The sequence below is a fragment of the Coregonus clupeaformis genome, chromosome 24, assembly GCF_020615455.1.
Source record: "Coregonus clupeaformis isolate EN_2021a chromosome 24, ASM2061545v1, whole genome shotgun sequence".
Lineage (NCBI taxonomy): Eukaryota > Metazoa > Chordata > Actinopteri > Salmoniformes > Salmonidae > Coregonus > Coregonus clupeaformis.
This window is the reverse complement of record NC_059215.1, coordinates 19,502,540-19,522,222: the sequence shown is the minus strand read 5'-3', so window position 1 is coordinate 19,522,222 and position 19,683 is coordinate 19,502,540. Positions and strand designations below refer to the sequence as shown.

Genomic DNA, 19,683 nt, shown 5'->3' with positions numbered 1-19,683 from the left:
TTTCCGACCGTGGCCCTCAGTTTACCTCTGCTGTCTGGAGGTCCTTCTGTTTGGCCATTGGAGCTACAGTCAGTCTCACATCTGGTTTTCACCCCCAATCTAATGGTCAGGCGGAGAGAGCCAACCAGAAGATGGAATCCACGCTACGCTGCCTGGCCTCTTCCAACCCCACCTCCTGGGTCTCTCAGTTGCCTTGGGTTGAGTATGCCCACAATACTCTCCCTACATCTGCCACTGGGATGTCTCCCTTCCAGTGCCTGTATGGCTACCAACCTCCCTTGTTCCCTTCTCAGGAGAAGGAGCTCTCAGTGCCTTCTGTTCAGGCCCATATTCGTCGTTGCCACCGGACCTGGCATCGGGCCAGAAAGGCACTCCTTAGAGTTTCGGACCGGTATCAGCTCCAGGCGAATCGTCGGCGGATCCCCGCTCCCACCTATACCATCGGAGATAGGGTCTGGTTGGCCACACGGGATCTTCCTTTACGGACTGAGTCTAGGAAGTTGTTACCGAAGTTCATTGGTCCGTTTGTGGTGGAGAAGGTGATCAATCCGGTGGCAGTTCGACTCAAACTCCCGAGGACGCTCAGAGTCCATCCCACCTTTCATGTCTCCTGCCTCAAGCCTGTTTTCCCTCAGTCCTCTGTTGCCTCCTCCGCCTCCTCCTCCTCCTCCTCGGATGATCGGAGGTGGTCCTGCCTACACGGTGCGACGCATCATGGATTCCAGACGGCGGGGCCGGGGTTTCCAGTATCTCGTGGACTGGGAGGGGTATGGTCCTGAAGAGAGGAGTTGGATTCGCGGCGACAGATCCTAGATGCTGACCTCATCCGTGACTTCTACCGCCTCCATCCTGGCGCTCCGGGAGTCCGCCCGGTGGCGTTGCCGGAGGGGGGTACTGTAACGATCCCGGCAGTCTGAGTCGGGTCCTGTCTGTGGACTAGTTTTTCTGCTCGTGATCTCCAGTTTCCCGAGGGTTCTGGAACGCTCCGGGGAGCTCTCTTGATTTCCGCACCTGCATCCCATCAGCAATCTGCACACCTGGTCCTGATCATCACCCTTCTTAGGCTCTGGCCTAACATCCATTCCCTGCCGGATCGTTAGCCATGAACAGTAGGTTTACCAGAGTATCAGTCTTAGAGCTTCTAGCGTTAGTTTTGTTGTTTTGCACCTTGTTGGTTTGTTGTTTACTGACCTCCGTTTTGTTCCATCTGCAGTCACTCGTCCGGAACCTTCATCCAACCTCTGCCTGGTGGTCGGCGGCTGCCGAGCCATGATTGGATCAACCACTGCACCCCCAACAACTAATCAACGCCGCCCGCTCTGTTCCCTGGATTATTCAGCATCACTCTTGAATTTGTAAATAAACACTCACCTTCGTTTCTACTTACCTTGTCCTGGTCTGCTTCTGGGTTCTGGCTTTGTAACTCGTGACAGGCTGCTTGCTTTGATGAAGTGGAATACTTCGTTTGAGAATGGTGTATGAAACTAGGGCCTTGCTGCCTAACACATGATGCCAATATTTACATTTACATTTACATTTTAGTCATTTAGCAGACGCTCTTATCCAGAGCGACTTACAGTTAGTGAATACATATATATATATATTTTTTCATACTGGTCCCCCGTGGGAATTGAACCCACAACCCTGGCGTTGCAAACACCATGCTCTATCAACTGAGCTACATCCCTGCCGGCCATTCCCTCCCCTACCCTGGACAACGCTAGGCCAATTGTGCGCTGCCCATGAGTCTCCCGGTCGCGGCCGGCTGCGACAGAGCCTGGATTCGAACCAGGATCTCTAGTGGCACAGCTAGCACTGCGATGCAGTGCCTTAGACCACTGCGCCACTCAGGAGACTACTGCATCAGGACACACCTCTATGGTGAGTCAGGACCCACCTCTATGGTGAGTCAGGACCCACCTCTATGGTGAGTCAGGACCCACCTCTATGGTGAGTCAGGGCCCACCTCTATGGTGAGTCAGGGCCCACCTCTATGGTGAGTCAGGGCCCACCTCTATGGTGAGTCAGGACCCACCTCTATGGTGAGTCAGGGCCCACCTCTATGGTGAGTCAGGACCCACCTCTATGGTGAGTCAGGGCCCACCTCTATGGTGAGTCAGGGCCCACCTCTATGGTAAGTCAGGGCCCACCTCTATGGTGAGTCAGGGCCCACCTCTATGGTGAGTCAGGGCCCACCTCTATGGTGAGTCAGGACCCACCTCTATGGTGAGTCAGGACCCACCTCTATGGTGAGTCAGGACCCACCTCTTTTTTTTTATTTGGTACCTTTATTTAACTAGGCAAGTCAGTTAAGAACAAATTCTTATTTACAATGACGGCCTACACTGGCCAAACCCGGACGACGCTGGGCCAATTGTGTGCCGCCCTATGGGACTCCCAATCACGGCCGGTTGTGATACAGCCTGGAATCGAACCAGGGGGTCTGTAGTGATGCCTCAAGCACTGAGATGCAGTGCCTTAGACCGCTGCGCCACTCGGGAGTCAGGGCCCACCTCTATGGTGAGTCAGGACCCACCTCTATGGCCCTACTGTTTGACTGAAGCCATCCACACCACCATAGGAAACATAGTATTTGCATATTATTGTGGTGCCATTTCAGTGAGAGGAAAACTCTAAAAGGGCCAGTTTCCCGGACACAGATTAGGTCTAGTTCTGGACTAAAAAGCACTGTATTGGCATTTCTTCATTGAGCATGCTTTTTAGTCTAGGGCCAGTGTTCAAAAGCATCTCAGAGTAGGAGTGTTGATCGAGGATCAGATCCCCCCCTGTCCATATACTCATTATGATTAAAAAGGCAAAACTGATCCTATATCTGCACTACCCTGAGAGTCTTTGTGATGTACAGGTCCAGGAGTAAGCTTAACCTGGGTCCAGGAAACCAGCCCTAATGATGAACTACACTGGTGTTCCTCAGGTGCTGCCTGTGGTCGAGGTGCTGCGGCATGGGGGACTTCCGGCCGCGGACGGTGTGGCTGGGCCACCCAGAGAAGAGGGAGCAGAGGTACCCCCGGAACGTCATTAACAACCAGAAGTATAACTTCTTCACCTTCCTCCCAGGGGTGAGTGTCAGGTACTCCGGGTCACCCAAGCAACCGTCATCTGCTCCTCATTCACAACACAACAAGCCGGAATGAGTTTAGTGGGAAAGTGGAGTTATTGGTTTAGTGGCAAAGTGGAGTTATTAGTTTAGTGGAGTTAGTGGTTTAGTGGCAAAGTGGAGAGTGAGCAGTAGAGCTGACCCCATATATTTGAATAGTGGGTTGGTGGACTCTGATTCTAATCAAATGAGCACTCATGTTAGCCTGTGCTGTATAGCCTAGTGTGCCTCTACTGTAGTTGTTGAGTCTCTAAGTAAAGCTAAACCACGGCAAGAATACTAAGGAGCACTTTTTTTACTTTCTGATTTTCTGAGCCTAATTTTCATATGAATTTGGTTTTCAGACATTAGCTAATCTTAAAACATTGTGCCTTTTTTGGATATTAAGTCATGCATTAAAAGTAGGAAAAACAAGAAGACCAGTCCTTTTTTGCATTGCAAATCAACACATTCTCAAATCAACACGTTATTGTTGTTGTGCGAGTGTTCCCTGTCACCTGTCAGTAGTTGAGGAAATGACTCACAGTAGCAATGAGAGAACACAAGCTTTCCCTTTGTACTAATCTTGCACATTGGTGGTAATGAAATTCAGCTACAGTAGTGTGACTGTTAAATCTATACTTGACTGTGGGTGGCACTGGAAAAGTTGATGTCTGTCTTTTTTGAGATATATCATATATATATTAGAACGTGTGTGGATATGTCTGAAACTATAAGCTTATTTTTGTCTCAACTGAACCCTGAGTGATCAATATCTTATCACATGCATATACAGTGGGGAAAAAGTATTTAGTCAGCCACCAATTGTGCAAGTTCTCCCACTTAAAAAGATGAGAGAGACCTGTAATTTTCATCATAGGTACACGTCAACTATGACAGACAAAATGAGAAAAAAAAATCCAGAAAATCGCATTGTAGGATTTTTTATGAATTTATTTGCAAATTATGGTGGAAAATAAGTATTTGGTCACCTACAAACAAGCAAGATTTCTGGCTCTCACAGACCTGTAACTTCTTCTTTAAGAGGCTCCTCTGTCCTCCACTCGTTACCTGTATTAATGGCACCTGTTTGAACTTGTTATCATTATAAAAGACACCTGTCCACAACCTCAAACAGTCACACTCCAAACTCCACTATGGCCAAGACCAAAGAGCTGTCAAAGGACACCAGAAACAAAATTGTAGACCTGCACCAGGCTGGGAAGACTGAATCTACAATAGGCAAGCAGCTTGGTTTGAAGAAATCAACTGTGGGAGAAATTATTAGGAAATGGAAGACATACAAGACCACTGATAATCTCCCTCGATCTGGGGCTCCACGCAAGATCTCACCCCGTGGGGTCAAAATGATCACAAGAACAGTGAGCAAAAATCCCAGACCCACACGGGGGGACCTAGTGAATGACCTGCAGAGAGCTGGGACCAAAGTAACAAAGCCTACCATCAGTAACACACTACGCCGCCAGGGACTCAAATCCTGCAGTGCCAGACGTGTCCCCCTGCTTAAGCCAGTACATGTCCAGGCCTGTCTGAAGTTTGCTAGAGTGCATTTGGATGATCCAGAAGAGGATTGGGAGAATGTCATATGGTCAGATGAAACCAAAATATAACTTTTTGGTAAAAACTCAACTCGTCGTGTTTGGAGGACAAAGAATGCTGAGTTGCATCCAAAGAACACCATACCTACTGTGAAGCATGGGGGTGGAAACATCATGCTTTGGGGCTGTTTTTCTGCAAAGGGACCAGGACGACTGATCCGTGTAAAGGAAAGAATGAATGGGGCCATGTATCGTGAGATTTTGAGTGAAAACCTCCTTCCATCAGCAAGGGCATTGAAGATGAAACGTGGCTGGGTCTTTTCAGCATGACAATGATCCCAAACACACCGCCCCGGGCAACGAAGGAGTGGCTTCGTAAGAAACATTTCAAGGTCCTGGAGTGGCCTAGCCAGTCTCCAGATCTCAACCCCATAGAAAATCTTTGGAGGGGAGTTGAAAGTCTGTGTTGCCCAGCGACAGCCCCAAAACATCACTGCTCTAGAGGAGATCTGCATGGAGGAATGGGCCAAAATACCAGCAACAGTGTGTGAAAACCTTGTGAAGACTTACAGAGAACGTTTGACCTGTGTCATTGCCAACAAAGGGTATATAACAAAGTATTGAGAAACTTTTGTTATTGACCAAGTACTTATTTTCCACCATAATTTGCAAATAAATTCATTAAAAATCCTACAATGTGATTTTCTGGAAAAAAAAATCTCATTTCGTCTGTCATAGTTGACGTGTACCTATGATGAAAATTACAGGCCTCTCTCATCTTTTTAAGTGGGAGAACTTGCACAATTGGTGGCTGACTAAATACTTTTTTCCCCCACTGTATTACAATGCCCCTAATGTACATACATATCGTGGTTGGCTTATTTATGTGAAATCATATTGTTCTGTTTTGTTTTCTCAGGTGCTGTTTAATCAGTTCAAGTACTTCTTCAACTTGTACTTTCTTCTCCTGGCCTGTTCTCAGTTTGTCAATGAGCTCAGGCTAGGTGCTCTGTACACCTACTGGGTTCCTTTGGTAAGCAGTGGAGCATTTTGTCAAAGTAATGTAGCATCAAGTATTCACATGATCCACCAATCAATTGCTAAAAACAAGATACTTACTTGTTATAATTTGTAGTTATACACATTTAGAAGGTTTGTCTTATATTTTTGTATTTTCAGGGAATTGTTTTGATCATTACCATCATGAGAGAAGCAGTTGAAGAGATCAGATGTTATTGTCGAGACAAAGAAGTGAATTCACAGATATATAGCAAGCTCTCAATAAGAGGTAAGGGTTTGTTTGCAGTTGGTACACAATAAGAAGAATAAACAACAACATAAATATGTTAATAAACATATCCAAAGTAACCAGTCCAACCAATTAATGACCTACAGCAGTTTTCTGATGCGTCTATTCAATGTAATACAAAAACCTGAATAGTGGTTTGAATTGGGGTCAATTCAAAATTTATTTGAAAATCCAGTTAAATTCTTGAATTTACTCATGAAAGAGAGAATTTATGGTGAATTCAATTCAAATTTCAACAATCTTGAAGTTATGGAATTGAATTGGATTTAGACTGTTTGGACTGTTTGAATTGGAATTGAATTGGAATTGTAAACACATTTAATCTTTGCAATTGACTTGAATTGGATTTCCCAGTGAATGGAATTAAAGCACTTAGTATCAAAAGTTGACTGCAAGATTTATTTTAACTTGTATTTCTGTATTTCCAGTAGAGTGAGGCAGTCTGAACAGTGACATGATCAGCCTGAAAGCCTGATTGGAATTTGTGGAATTGTTGGTGATAATATTGAATTGGCAATTTAATTATTGGAATTTACCTAACATTGAAATTTAGAGGAATTTAGTTATCTCTGAATGCAAAGACTGACCTGGAATTTGAATGAAATGGAATTTCCAGGGAGAGGGAATTTAATTTGTGGAATTAACTCGAACCCTGGTCTCCAGTCCAGTTAACTGTATGAGGTTGGTCCTGTCCTGTTTAAGCTGACAGGGGAGTGGGTCCTGGGTGGGAGGGGAGTGGGTCCTGGGTGGGAGGGGAGTGGGTCCTGGGTGGGAGGGGAGTGATGGCTAATTCAAAGCAGAGATGTAAAAGTGTACACATAAGAGGGCTTGGAATAAAGTGCTACCAGCAATAAAAACCTGGAGACCTCTTGTGGTTTCCATCACTTTTCCCCTTTGATCTGGCAGCTTGTTTTATCCATAAACACAATAAATGGTTGCTTCCATGAGAGTGGCCCCAGTGGCTTGTCTTGCTGCATGGGGTGAGAGAGAGATAATAGCATTAAATGCCTGTATATTGTTGTTCTGCTTTGAGAAAGTAGCTACTTTATCAAGAGCAAAACATGTTGTTAATTTATGTTTTGATGTCAGACATCCACCAAGGGTTTTTATGTCATCCTGTAGGAATGTATGATTCATCATTTTAAAGTAGTTTTTTTCTCCCTAGTATTTTGACTTCTGACTGATTATTTCTAAAGCTTATTGGGAAAGTATAATTTGTATTATCAGATTTGTGTATAAAGTAGACTAAACTCAGTTTTATTATCTAAATAAAACAGAATGGGTTTGAAGTATCAACATATTCAAGCCCAATAAACCTAAACGCATAGCAATATTAATGTATTACATATGCAAAAGCCTGAGGTCACAGAAAAGGTCAAGGGTGAGTGACCCGCTCCAAACAATTTTGCCTGTTCATTCCAAATGGAATGGGAGAAAAGGCTCAACTCCCCCCACCCTCCCAACATTCTTTCAGATCTGAAGGCCTACATGGAAAATTACTTTCCCCCCACATTTAGGAAGGAAATCTATAACAACAGTTGTCTACATTTGCAAGGTAACCTGGACGAGACAGTTGGGCATAAACAGTGAGCTGAATAGTGTTTCTGTATGTATGGGCCATGAGAAGAGAAGCAGGGAGTATGAAGACTAGGGTTTTAACTGTGTCTTTGAATGATGTTAATGGTACCAGAATGTCTCACTACCATAAAAAACCTGTGTGAGCCATGTGAACGTTGACATGGATGTTTTAGATTTTGACTTGTTTGGGACGTTATACTCTATTCTTCTCCTCCCAGGAGGAATGGAATGTCCATAAGACAACATTCATCCTTAATATTTGGTCTAACCACAATACCATTATGATTATCACAATGAATTTAGTCACCTCAGCTCAATATTCTGCAATCTGAAAATGCTTATTGAATATTCATTTGACATGTGTTTTTATTTCAGGCACTGTGAAGGTGAAAAGCAGTGGCATTCAAGTTGGAGACCTTATAATCGTGGACAAGGTTTGAGATTTCGCCTTGACTGCATCAATGAATTAGGCCTACTACTTACCAGGATAGTGAAGTTGCCAAATATGACAAATAATAATGAGTGGTCTGTTAATCTGCTAGACTGGTGACTTGAGTTAAAGATTTTATAATCTTGTGATCAATGTTGCTGAGCTTGAGTCGTAACTGACACAAACTTTAAATGAACTTAATTGGATCAGAAAACCCAAAATTTGACATTTGGATTATTGATGCCATTGACAAAAAATTGAAGGCAAAACTTGTAGGATATTAATCTCTCATGGACAGTCTACATAAACATAAATGGTACCGTAGATCTGTCATGATACAACGGTATGTGTGAGATCAGCAGCATTAGTTCCAGTGCTTGTTTTTTCGTCACTGGTTATTTGGACAAATCACGATTTCGCAGGTGTTAGTATCTTTCGAACTTTGGAAGGAGAGGGGACATTTGGCCCATAGACTTGCTCGTAACTTGCAAAGAGAGGTGGAGCTCTTCTTTCCGGTTCCGCTCCTAGTTTTCTATCTCTTCTCTTAACACGTATGGACCCAGAACTTAATTGAGCATTTGACCAATTACGCAAGATTAAAGTAATGAGGTTAACCGAGATTAGTAGGACATAGACCACCCAGAAAATACCAATGCACTCTTACCAGATAGTTAACTTAAAACGCCATTAAGTTGGCATATCCATGTGGGAAAGTTAAAGAAGGCAATCAATTGATGCCATTTGTGAGGCTAATTTTGAATGGCACAACACTGGTAACATAATTTGGTGGGTTCTTATATTTGTCCTATTTCAGACAAGTACAAGTGTGTATTATACGCATGTGTGAAATGGAAATATTTTTTGCATATTCCAACTCCCCCTGAGACACCCTCGGTGAGTGGGGTCATGGCCAGGGTCAGCCATTATCAACGGGGACCCTGGAGCAATTAGGTTTAAGTGCCTTGCTCAAGGGCACGTCAAAAGATTTTTCACCTTGTAGCTTGGGGATTTGAGTTAGCAACCTTTTGGTTATTGGCCCAACGCTCTAACCGCTAGGCTACCTGCCGTCACTATGTTGTTAAAAGTATCTTAAGTAATTCTAATAGACATTCCAACTCAACAACAGTCTTTTTTGCTGGCTATTGTAGAAAGAGTAGATTCTGGGAGTCTTTGTACATGAAATATGAGAATGTAGTCCTGTCCTCAGTTACCAACTGGCCACTTCTATATAAAAGGTTCTGTTAAACACAGCTGAAGGATAAGTCACACGTGTTGTTCTCTTTATACATTTGATCTTTTTTATCCATGACTGAGGAGACATTGAAAGTAAATCAAATTCTGAATTGTTACGATCTTCTGATATTACATTTGTTAAAACCTACAAAATATATAACATTCAAAATGTGAACCACCGCATGGATCTGAAGTGCCACAGTAAATCTTTATTAAACCCATCGACCACTTAAAATAATCCATGTCCAACTCGATGTTTTGAAATCTGTCAACTTAAATAGTGTTGAGAATTCATCTTCCAATTACTCTGACCAGGACTCAGTCACAGTGGAGTCTGGGTCAAACAGAGTGTAAAGCCTGGTCAGGCTCCTATTCAGGGTAAGGCTGGATGATTTGCTGCAGGGATTATTATTGTGACTAGCTGAATGCAGGTAATGTAGCACATTAAAGTAAAAGTCTGAACGTCTACAGTTATAGAGGGGGGTAGAAGAACAGGATACAAGTCGTGTTTTTCTTTATTTCTGTCTTTTCTTTGTAGAACCAGCGAGTTCCTGCTGACATGATCTTCTTAAGGACCTCTGAAAGAAATGGTAAACATCTGCTGGTCATTCATTCAAATCTCCAAAACAGGATAGTTAGGGTAATGGCATGTTTAAAAAGGGTGGTGAGGTGAAGGGATTAGCCTAGAGCCAGGACAGGAAGTGTAACAATGTCTAAATTGTAATTGGGTCCAGTAGGCTATCGTTCAAAGTGATGGTTGGAGGGGGGACAGGTTGTGGTAGAAGACAGAAGAAGCATGGGCTATGCATTTTCCCTAAGATCTGCACTGACCATTTTTGTCTTTTAAATTGCAAGTTAGTTCCTAAGGAAAATCACGAAGACAGGCAAAGTGTAGAATAGAAAGAACATGCATGCAAAGAGAAAACGGGGGAACCAAGGTACAAAGACGGAGCCTAATCTGAATAAACAAATGTGGAATTGGATGAGATTCTGAAGAGTGGTGACAGTACTCCACCACCCACTCGATAACTAGCAGCTGTTAGGATCCATCAGAAATGTGCAATAAAACATTTGGAGTACGATAACCTTACACTTTTATAATCTTGATTTGGAGTAACACAAACTAGATGACACATGCTTGGTTGTGGTTGTGCTTTCCTGTGGGGGGAGGAAAAACAACACGTTTATTTTACTGGAAAGAGTGGTTAGTTGGTTATCTCTCCAACACATGGAGGCCATTAGGTCAATTATGAAGAGCCTAGCTAGGCCCAGTGTTCTCAGCTATAGACAGGCAGGCAGGATGACGCAGACCAGGGGGAACTGGGGTTATGGGAGGCTGTGGGGGGATGAGGGCAGGGTTGGCATGGATACCTCTTCACTTTCTTGTTAATCCCCAGAGTAATGTGCAGTTGGGCATCATTCATATTTGAGCACTATTTTGCAATAAGTCATTTGGTAAGATATTTTTATGCTGAAGATAGAGGGGATGAAGGATACACCAAATAAAATAATGCTAGAAGTTGACGCAAGTGGCAAAATGTACACGTTTAAATTATCATTATTTACATAGGGTAACACATTTAGTTTTTTAGATATACAGAATGTTGTTATTTGTACCATGGAGGCTATATAACTGAATGCTTTTTCAGTCTCTAAAGCCTACACAACGGTGCCCCCTAGAGGTGACTGTGACTCCATTCTGGATCAGTTCTTCTCCTCACTTCTCCTTTCTTGTTCTAGGCTCCTGCTTCCTGCGTACTGACCAGCTGGACGGAGAGACGGACTGGAAACTACGCCTCCCAGTGGCCTGTACTCAGAGACTGCCCACTGCTGCTGTGAGTCACCAGACTAGATGGCTGATCTGTAGTAGAACACAATGTTGGCACTGCACTGACTGCAGAAATATTTAATAAAGTAATGCCACATCTCATGTTTTTTTAGGATGTTCTTGGAATTGTTATCGCTTATCGGTAAGTGACCATGTTGTGATTGCTCCTCCAGGACCTTCTCCAGATCAGATCCTATGTGTATGCGGAGGAACCAAACATTGACATCCACAACTTTATTGGCACTTTCACCAGGGTAAGTGTTTACCTGGACAATTCTATTTTACTTTTCTTGATTAAGACTAAAGATAATTGCCACCATATATAGTGAATGTTGATGAAAGACTTTCTGTTTTCATAGAGTAATGTTCCGTACTCTTGTCTGTGTTTTGTGTCCTTTGTGCTGTGCTTTAGGAGGATGGAGACCCTCCAGTCAATGAGAGTCTCAGTATTGAGAATACCCTGTGGGCCAGCACTGTCATCGCCTCTGGTAAATACCAACTCGCCCGGTGGTGTGCTCTCTCTCTCTCCACTGAAGCAGCTAATAACATGGAAGGAACCAGTACCAGCAATTCCATCCCTCTCTCCCTCCATCCATCCCTAGAGCTGTGATGAGGCATTACTTCCTCCACACTTGATGTGCTGATGATTTGTCCTCCTATATACACACACACACACACACACACACACACACACACACACACACACACTGGCACAATCAGACATTTGGTCATTTAAAACTAATTCAGGGGCAGTTAACCATAAGAGACAACATTTCCCTAAAGGGAAATGAGAGTCTAACCTACTGTATTTAGCATATGGTAGTCATTTGGCAATTTGGCAATCTATCTCATTCAATACTATCATTATACATTTCAAAACATGCATTCACATCAAGGGAAGTCTGCTACATGCTTTATTATATGTTATGCTTTATGATTCGAGACTTGTCAGTTTAAACGTTTCAGTCAATTACTATAATGTTATTTCTCTGTAGGCACTGTGGTAGGACTAGTGATCTACACAGGCAAGGAGCTCAGGAGTGTGATGAACACCTCAAACCCAAGGCACAAGGTATATTAATGTTTCTCACAGATAAACTTCCTGCACATGACACTTTCCTTTAGCAGATAAAGTAATGAAAATATTCTGGTAGCACTTTATTTTACGGTACTGTTTCCACTGAAACAAACAGGTAATTCATAGGTTATTACTGTGTTGTTACCTTTTTACAAGGTCTTAAAAAATGGTCATTTATGTACCGTAAAATAAACCGCTACCAATAGTCAAATAATCATATCATTTCTGTCAACAGTTGTTCCATAATATTGTGTTTAGAGTGTATTGCCTGATGTCATTCTCATTCATCATCTCTTGTAGGTTGGCCTATTTGACCTGGAAGTGAACTGTTTGACCAAGATCCTGTTTGGGGCTCTGGTGGTGGTGTCTCTGGTCATGGTGGCCCTCCAACACTTTGCCGGCCGTTGGTATCTGCAGATCTTCCGCTTCCTACTTCTTTTCTCCAACATAGTCCCCATCAGGTAGGAGTTTAACACACTTTCTATTTAATTTAAATTAGATCATTTTAAAGCAATAAATAAAGTAGTATGTAACAAAGTTTAACAGCAGGTTTAAGACCAAAAGTTGGTATTTTCTGTTGAGGCCTACATTTACATAAAATCTATCCTTGCTTAATTGTTATATCCTTATGTACATGTTTGATGGACAACCTAAACCCATTGATATCCAAACTATGTAAATAGTATTTTATTAAATGAATAAAATGTGAACTTTGTGTCCAGCTTGCGTGTGAACCTGGACATGGGTAAAATGGTGTTCAGCTGGATGATCAGAAGAGACTCTAAGATCCCTGGTACGGTGGTCAGGGCCAGCACTATACCTGAACAACTGGGACGCATCTCCTACCTGCTCACTGACAAAACAGGTCTGCTAATTTTGTGGTTTATAGACATAAATATGTAATTAGGGGCCGCCGGAGTATCACGGCTATGTGGCAGTGGACTCTGTATTGAGCTTAAGAGGTGAGCGGGCCTCCATAAACTTTCAGCTTAGTCAATATCACATGAGATGTAACTATGGTAATAAAACAGTGCAGTATAAGGTTTGCATAAAACTGCTTAAAATTAAATTTTAAAGGTAAAATGCCTGCATCTTGCTTTAGTGGTCAGAAGAGGACATTGACCCAACATGTCAGTCTGTGGTATGAGAGATGATAGTGTTGAAGATTTGCTAAGGTTATGTTCATTGTGACAGTGCTAGGACAAGCCTGTCCCTGGGGCTTTGGGGCTGTGTGTTACTTACTGGGTTTTTAAATCATATGCATGTCTGAACTAAGGCTCCTGTCTCTACACCCCCCCTTACACACACACACATCCTCAGGAACTGGCCTGTACCCCTCTTAAATTTACGATCCTGACGGCCAATAAAATGATACTGTATTTTCGAAGACCGTGATCAGGGCGATGGGGCCTAGGGGTCAAAGGTCAATCTAATATATGTGCTGTAGGGGCCTCTCAGGTCATCCTGAAATACTACCTACAGAGAGAGGGGATTTTAAAGTGTGAGGACAGTCAGGACACTGAAAGCATGGACAGCTACTTGACTTGTAGATCATAGTGTGACTGTACTAATTATGATAATAATTTGAACACCAACACTACCATCTCGCTTCCAGCACTTCTGACACCAGTGCATACAGTGGGGAGAACAAGTATTTGATACACTGCCGATGTTGCAGGTTTTCCTACTTACAAAGCATGTAGAGGTCTGTAATTTTTATCATAGGTACACTTCAACTGTGAGAGACGGAATATAAAACAAAAATCCAGAAAATCACATTGTATGATTTTTAAGTAATTAATTTGCATTTTATTGCATGATATAAGTATTTGATACATCAGAAAAGCAGAACTTAATATTTGGTACAGAAACCTTTGTTTGCAATTACAGAGATCATACGTTTCCTGTAGGTCTTGACCAGGTTTGCACACACTGCAGCAGGGATTTTGGCCCACTCCTCCATACAGACCTTCTCCAGATCCTTCAGGTTTCGGGGCTGTCGCTGGGCAATACGGACTTTAAGCTCCCTCCAAAGATTTTCTATTGGGTTCAGGTCTGGAGACTGGCTAGGCCACTCCAGGACCTTGAGATGCTTCTTACGGAGCCACTCCTTAGTTGCCCTGGCTGTGTGTTTCGGGTCGTTGTCATGCTGGAAGACCCAGCCCCTTCCCATCTTCAATGCTCTTACTGAGGGAAGGAGGTTGTTGGCCAAGATCTCACGATACATGGCCCCATCCATCCTCCCCTCAATACGGTGCAGTTGTCCTGTCCCCTTTGCAGAAAAGCATCCCCAAAGAATGATGTTTCCACCTCCATGCTTCACGGTTGGGATGGTGTTCTTGGGGTTGTACTCATCCTTCTTCTTCCTCCAAACACGGCGAGTGGAGTTTAGACCAAAAAGCTCTATTTTTGTCTCATCAGACCACATCATCTTCTCCCATTCCTCCTATGGATCATCCAGATGGTCATTGGCAAACTTCAGATGGGCCTGGACATGCGCTGGCTTGAGCAGGGGGACCTTGCGTGCGCTGCAGGATTTAAATCCATGACGGCGTAGTGTGTTACTAATGGTTTTCTTTGAGACTGTGGTCCCAGCTCTCTTCAGGTCATTGACCAGGTCCTGCCGTGTAGTTCTGGGCTGATCCCTCACCTTCCTCATGATCATTGATGCCCCACGAGGTGAGATCTTGCATGGAGCCCCAGACCGAGGGTGATTGACCGTCATCTTGAACTTCTTCCATTTTCTAATAATTGTGCCAACAGTTGTTGCCTTCTCACCAAGCTGCTTGCCTATTGTCCTGTAGCCCATCCCAGCCTTGTGCAGGTCTACAATTTTATCCCTGATGTCCTTACACAGCTCTCTGGTCTTGGCCATTGTGGAGAGGTTGGAGTCTGTTTGATTGAGTGTGTGGACAGGTGTCTTTTATACAGGTAACGAGTTCAAACAGGTGCAGTTAATACAGGTAAAGAGTGGAGAACAGGAGGGCTTCTTAAAGAAAAACTAACAGGTCTGTGAGAGCCGGAATTCTTACTGGTTGGTAGGTGATCAAATACTTATGTCATGCAATAAAATGCAAATTAATTACTTAAAAATCATACAATGTGATTTTCTGGATTTTTATATTCCGTCTCTCACAGTTGAAGTGTACCTATGATAAAAATTACAGACCTCTACATGCTTTGTAAGTAGGGAAACCTGCAAAATCGGCAGTGTATCAAATACTTGTTCTCCCCACTGTATAACCCCACGATCAGTAGACATTTTACAAATAGTATAAATTGTGGTTGTGTATTTGATGCAGGGACTCTCACCCAGAATGAGATGGTGTTCCGTCGCCTCCATCTTGGAACGGTGGCCTATGGAATGGACTCCATGGACGAGGTGCAGAGCCACGTGTTCAGTGCCTACACACAGGTAAACAATAACCGTGTCCACCGAGCCATATAGCGATAGTTGTGGCGCACATAGAGCGTCATTGACAGAAACGGCCAAACTCGCTATGTAGACCTGTGGCTCTGCATCAGTCCATATGGGCTGTGGGCAACGAATGTAGTACTAATCGGTGAGACCAGTCAATGCTTGAAAACTCAAAACTAATTCTGTGCGAAAACAAATAACAACCCTTATCTTTAGGGCATATTTTTTTGCCAGCATATCAGCTATGTGATTACTGTTTGGCTGAATGCTTCCCGACCCCTAATGACACTCTTTGTCCCTTTGACACCAGAGGTTAGTGGAGAAGGAAACCGGATTAGCCACTAGCCCCAGAGCCCACTAGCACTGACCTGCCCTAGTTTAATGACTCCACCATTAACCCCTGTGGAAACACAACCCCCAGCCTAAAAATAGCAGCAGCAAGATGCTAAAGCTAATTGTTCATATTTCTTCTTTCGTCACACACCTGGTTGTGTTTACTTGGCGTGGGTCTTTCTGTGTATGGTATGAATGAATAGGGTAGGAATTAGTCAAATGGCTTTGTGGTAGTCATTTTGGAACTGAGTAAGTTCAGAGAAGTGTTCTGTTTTAGCGCTACAAAACACATACAGTATATTCCATATACTTTGTTGCCATAGTTACTGTATAAGGCAGCTCACAGGTACATGTACTGTATATATATTTTCCCCACAAATCATTTATTTATCTGATGACTGTTTGTCAATTAATGATTAGCTGAGAAAAAAAGTTTGGTTACAAAAAAAACGCTCTACCAATGATTGAAAACCTTGCAGGTAGACAGATTCTTATAATCCAACTCAGTCGGCTATATTTTCTTTTCTACACCTTCCTCCCCACAGTCCTCTCATGACCTCCCAGCATCCAGAGCTCCGGCGGCCACTAAGGTTCGTAAGACCATCAGCAGCCGTGTACATGAGGCGGTGAAGGCCATCGCCCTGGTGCACTGTGTGACACCCGCGTACGAGGCCAACGGCGTGACGGACCAGGCCGAGGCAGAGCAGCATTATGAGGACACCTGCAGGGTTTACCAGGCCGCCAGCCCAGACGAGGTACACAACGGCTCACCCTAACTACTAGACATAGCGGTCCAAAAACACAGCAACCGGGGGTTGTTAGTATTTTATACAAATAATGAATTAACAGTTTACATTTGCTCTGCGAGGTTATAATATTGTCCTTTGTTAAAGATAGACCAACATATATAAAAAAATTGCCTGTTAGAAATGTTAAAAGTTAAAAGATGGTGAGAGTCACTTCAAGTGATTTTGTAGTTTGAACCCTTTGCTGCCTGCTGCCTTTGAAGGAAACCTTGAGGAGACAAATTACAGGTGTGCCTAGCTGTGTCATTGATCACTATGAATCCTTTGAACTCCAGGAAGAAGGCTGAGGAGGAATTCAGCTTGATCCATTTCCTGCAGTGTAAATATGGATTTCCTTAATGTGCTCCTCAGTTTATTGGATTTCACTTAACCTATCCCCCTTTGAATTGCCTACCTTAGTATTAGATACTTTGATATGGCCCACAGCTGTTGCTTTGTGGTGAGCTGTGGCCTATTGTATGCTCAACTTCATGCAATACAAGCATTATTTTATGTATATGTTCTTGAAACTCATGTCCTGTTCCAAGATTTCTCACAGGTTACAATATCAGTCAATGTGTAGCTATTTCCTTTCTTGATTTAATGTTTTTGCTGTTGTTACAATAGGTATATTGTATCAGCTTGATATGATCTTTGCTCAAATTCAGTTTGGTTTGCTATGGCTTCTCAGGAAGTCTATATATAGATATGGTGTTGACTGTTGGCTGCCGGTGGTAGTGGTCACAATGTCAGTGGCAGTTGCATGCATGGTTTTTAGTAGGAGTCCAATCTTAAGCCATTTATCTAACTTGTTTTGTTGGATGTGATACAGGTAACTGCCAAAATAAAGGAAATACCAACTGAGTGTCTTAATAGGGTGTTGGCCACCACGAGCCGCCAGAACAGCTTCAATGCACTTTGGCATCGATTCTACAAGTGTCTGGAACTCTATTGGAGGTATGCAACACCATTCTTCCACGAGAAATTCCATCATTTTGTGTTTTGTTGATGGTGGTGGAAAACCCTGTCTCAGTCGCCGCTCCAGAATCACTGTTCAATTGGGTTGAGATCTGGAGACTGAGACGGCTATGGCATATCGTGAAACATCAGCAAGATGAGCAGTCTTCGTTACTGAAGCTCCTGCCAAACATGCCCCATCAATCACTCCTCTTTCAAAGTCACTGAGATGTCTTCTTCTAGCCATGGTAGACAAAATATTTGGCAACTGGGCCTGCCCAGTATTTTTATACATGACTTTAAGCATGATGGGATGTTAATTCCACACCTGTGCTTTGATTATACTTTGTATCCCTCATTTACTCAAGTGTTTTCTTTATTTTGGCAGTTACCTGTACATGTTTGGCAGATATAACCAGTTTTTTAATTACATCAAAATGAATAGTCCTGGTTGTTGTGTGGAGTTATTTTTCCACAACTTATGCCTTTACATCTGCTTATTTAGCATATCATATTTAATATGTCTAATTGTGACATCTACTTAAGAGAAGTGTGTTACTATAAGAAAAGACTGAAGAGTATGAAGTATTTCCTGAGTGTTCCACTTCCAAGCAGGACCAATAAGTACTTTAGCTTCTGCCAAGCTGTGGTTTTCACTCCAGACATTTGCCAGTAGCAGATCCAGGTCAATTAAATCCTAGACATTCCCATTGCTAGGTGGTGCTGTTGTGGTGGAGGCCGATTCACTGCATGTCTCCATAGTGAATGTAGCCTTACTAATGTTACCAGGACTAAGTCAAACTCCTCATTCTCCCCAACATGTATGACCAACACACAAGGTAGTCAGAGCTTTATTGACCATTATGGAGTTCAGCTCAGGTCTACCATTAGCCAAGCATAGCCTCAGGCCAAATATGAACATAAAATAAGTATTGTTTGTTAGCTGGAAGAGGCTTGGTTTGGGACTGGACTTTGGGAGTGTTTAGGGTCCAATTGATGCCTCTTCCTGTCCATCTGAGATTTAAATTAGAGACCTGTCAGTGTAGGCATGAGGGATGAATTGTGTTTTTGATCTTGTGCTGGTGGTCTGGAAGTTATTGGGAAAAAGTTACTTATGTTTGGCTTTATCCTCATGTGCCCTTCAAAAGAGACCAGAAAGAACATGTGGCATGGTCTTTTAAAATTGTCTTCATAGTTTGTCAATCAATACTCTGAGTGCAGAAAATGCTTTTATTGTTGATTTGAGCTGAGGTAGAGCTGTGCTCTTTGATGTGCTACTCAGATTTATATTTCCTGTTTATTCATTTGTCCTGTGAAAAGGTACATCATGTTAATCTCTTGTGGACAGACTACATAAACATAAATGGTACCGTAGATCTGTCATGATACAACGGTATGTGTGAGATCAGCAGCATTAGTTCCAGTGCTTGGGTTTTTCGTCACTGGTTATTTGGACAAATCATGATTTCGCAGGTGTTAGTATCTTTCGAATTTTGGAAGGAGAGGGGACATTTGGCCCATAGACTTGCCCGTAACTTGCAAAGAGAGAAGGTGGAGCTCTTCGTTCCGGTTCCGCTACTAGTTTTCTATCTCTTCTCTTAACCCATATGGACCCAGAACTTAATTGAGCATGTGACCAATTATGGTCCATTCTCCTTTTACCCCATCAAATTGATCTATTTTTATAACCACCCATTCACCAAACTGTTGCTAGGTGTCGCTGGTGCAGTGGACAGAGAGTGTGGGTCTGACCCTGGTTGGACGGGACCACAACTCCATGCAGCTGAGGGCTCCCAGTGGACAGATCCTGAACTTCACCATCCTGCAGATATTCCCCTTCACCTACGAGAGCAAGCGGATGGGAATCATAGTTCGAGTGAGTGCTGCTGACTGGGATATGAATTTGGTTTGAAAATTCAAATTTGAGTCATCCCTTTATAGTTGCCAGAGGTGTATGCCTTCCTGAGCTGATCTAATGTATTGTGGAAGATAATTTGTATTTTGCTTGCCAACTGTTGTGGATGTAACTGCTCTTTTGAAAGATCCATTTTATAGCTGATATCAGTAGGTGCCAACTG

At 43.0% G+C, this 19,683-nt stretch overlaps 1 protein-coding gene across 1 annotated transcript in view; it reads left to right on the top strand.

Annotated features, from left to right (window-relative positions):
* LOC121537965 (probable phospholipid-transporting ATPase IIA) overlaps positions 1–19,683 on the top strand; it is a 51,150-nt gene that overhangs the window by 9,020 nt on the left and 22,447 nt on the right. Inside the window, exons 2-15 of the mRNA XM_041845647.2 lie at positions 2,936–3,080; positions 5,576–5,689; positions 5,836–5,944; positions 7,919–7,977; positions 9,745–9,796; positions 10,947–11,041; positions 11,208–11,288; positions 11,447–11,522; positions 12,030–12,106; positions 12,413–12,573; positions 12,835–12,977; positions 15,415–15,527; positions 16,409–16,618; positions 19,320–19,481. Of these exons, the coding sequence (XP_041701581.1) occupies positions 2,936–3,080; positions 5,576–5,689; positions 5,836–5,944; positions 7,919–7,977; positions 9,745–9,796; positions 10,947–11,041; positions 11,208–11,288; positions 11,447–11,522; positions 12,030–12,106; positions 12,413–12,573; positions 12,835–12,977; positions 15,415–15,527; positions 16,409–16,618; positions 19,320–19,481 (1,597 nt within the window). The remainder of the gene's footprint in view (positions 1–2,935; positions 3,081–5,575; positions 5,690–5,835; positions 5,945–7,918; positions 7,978–9,744; positions 9,797–10,946; positions 11,042–11,207; positions 11,289–11,446; positions 11,523–12,029; positions 12,107–12,412; positions 12,574–12,834; positions 12,978–15,414; positions 15,528–16,408; positions 16,619–19,319; positions 19,482–19,683) is intronic.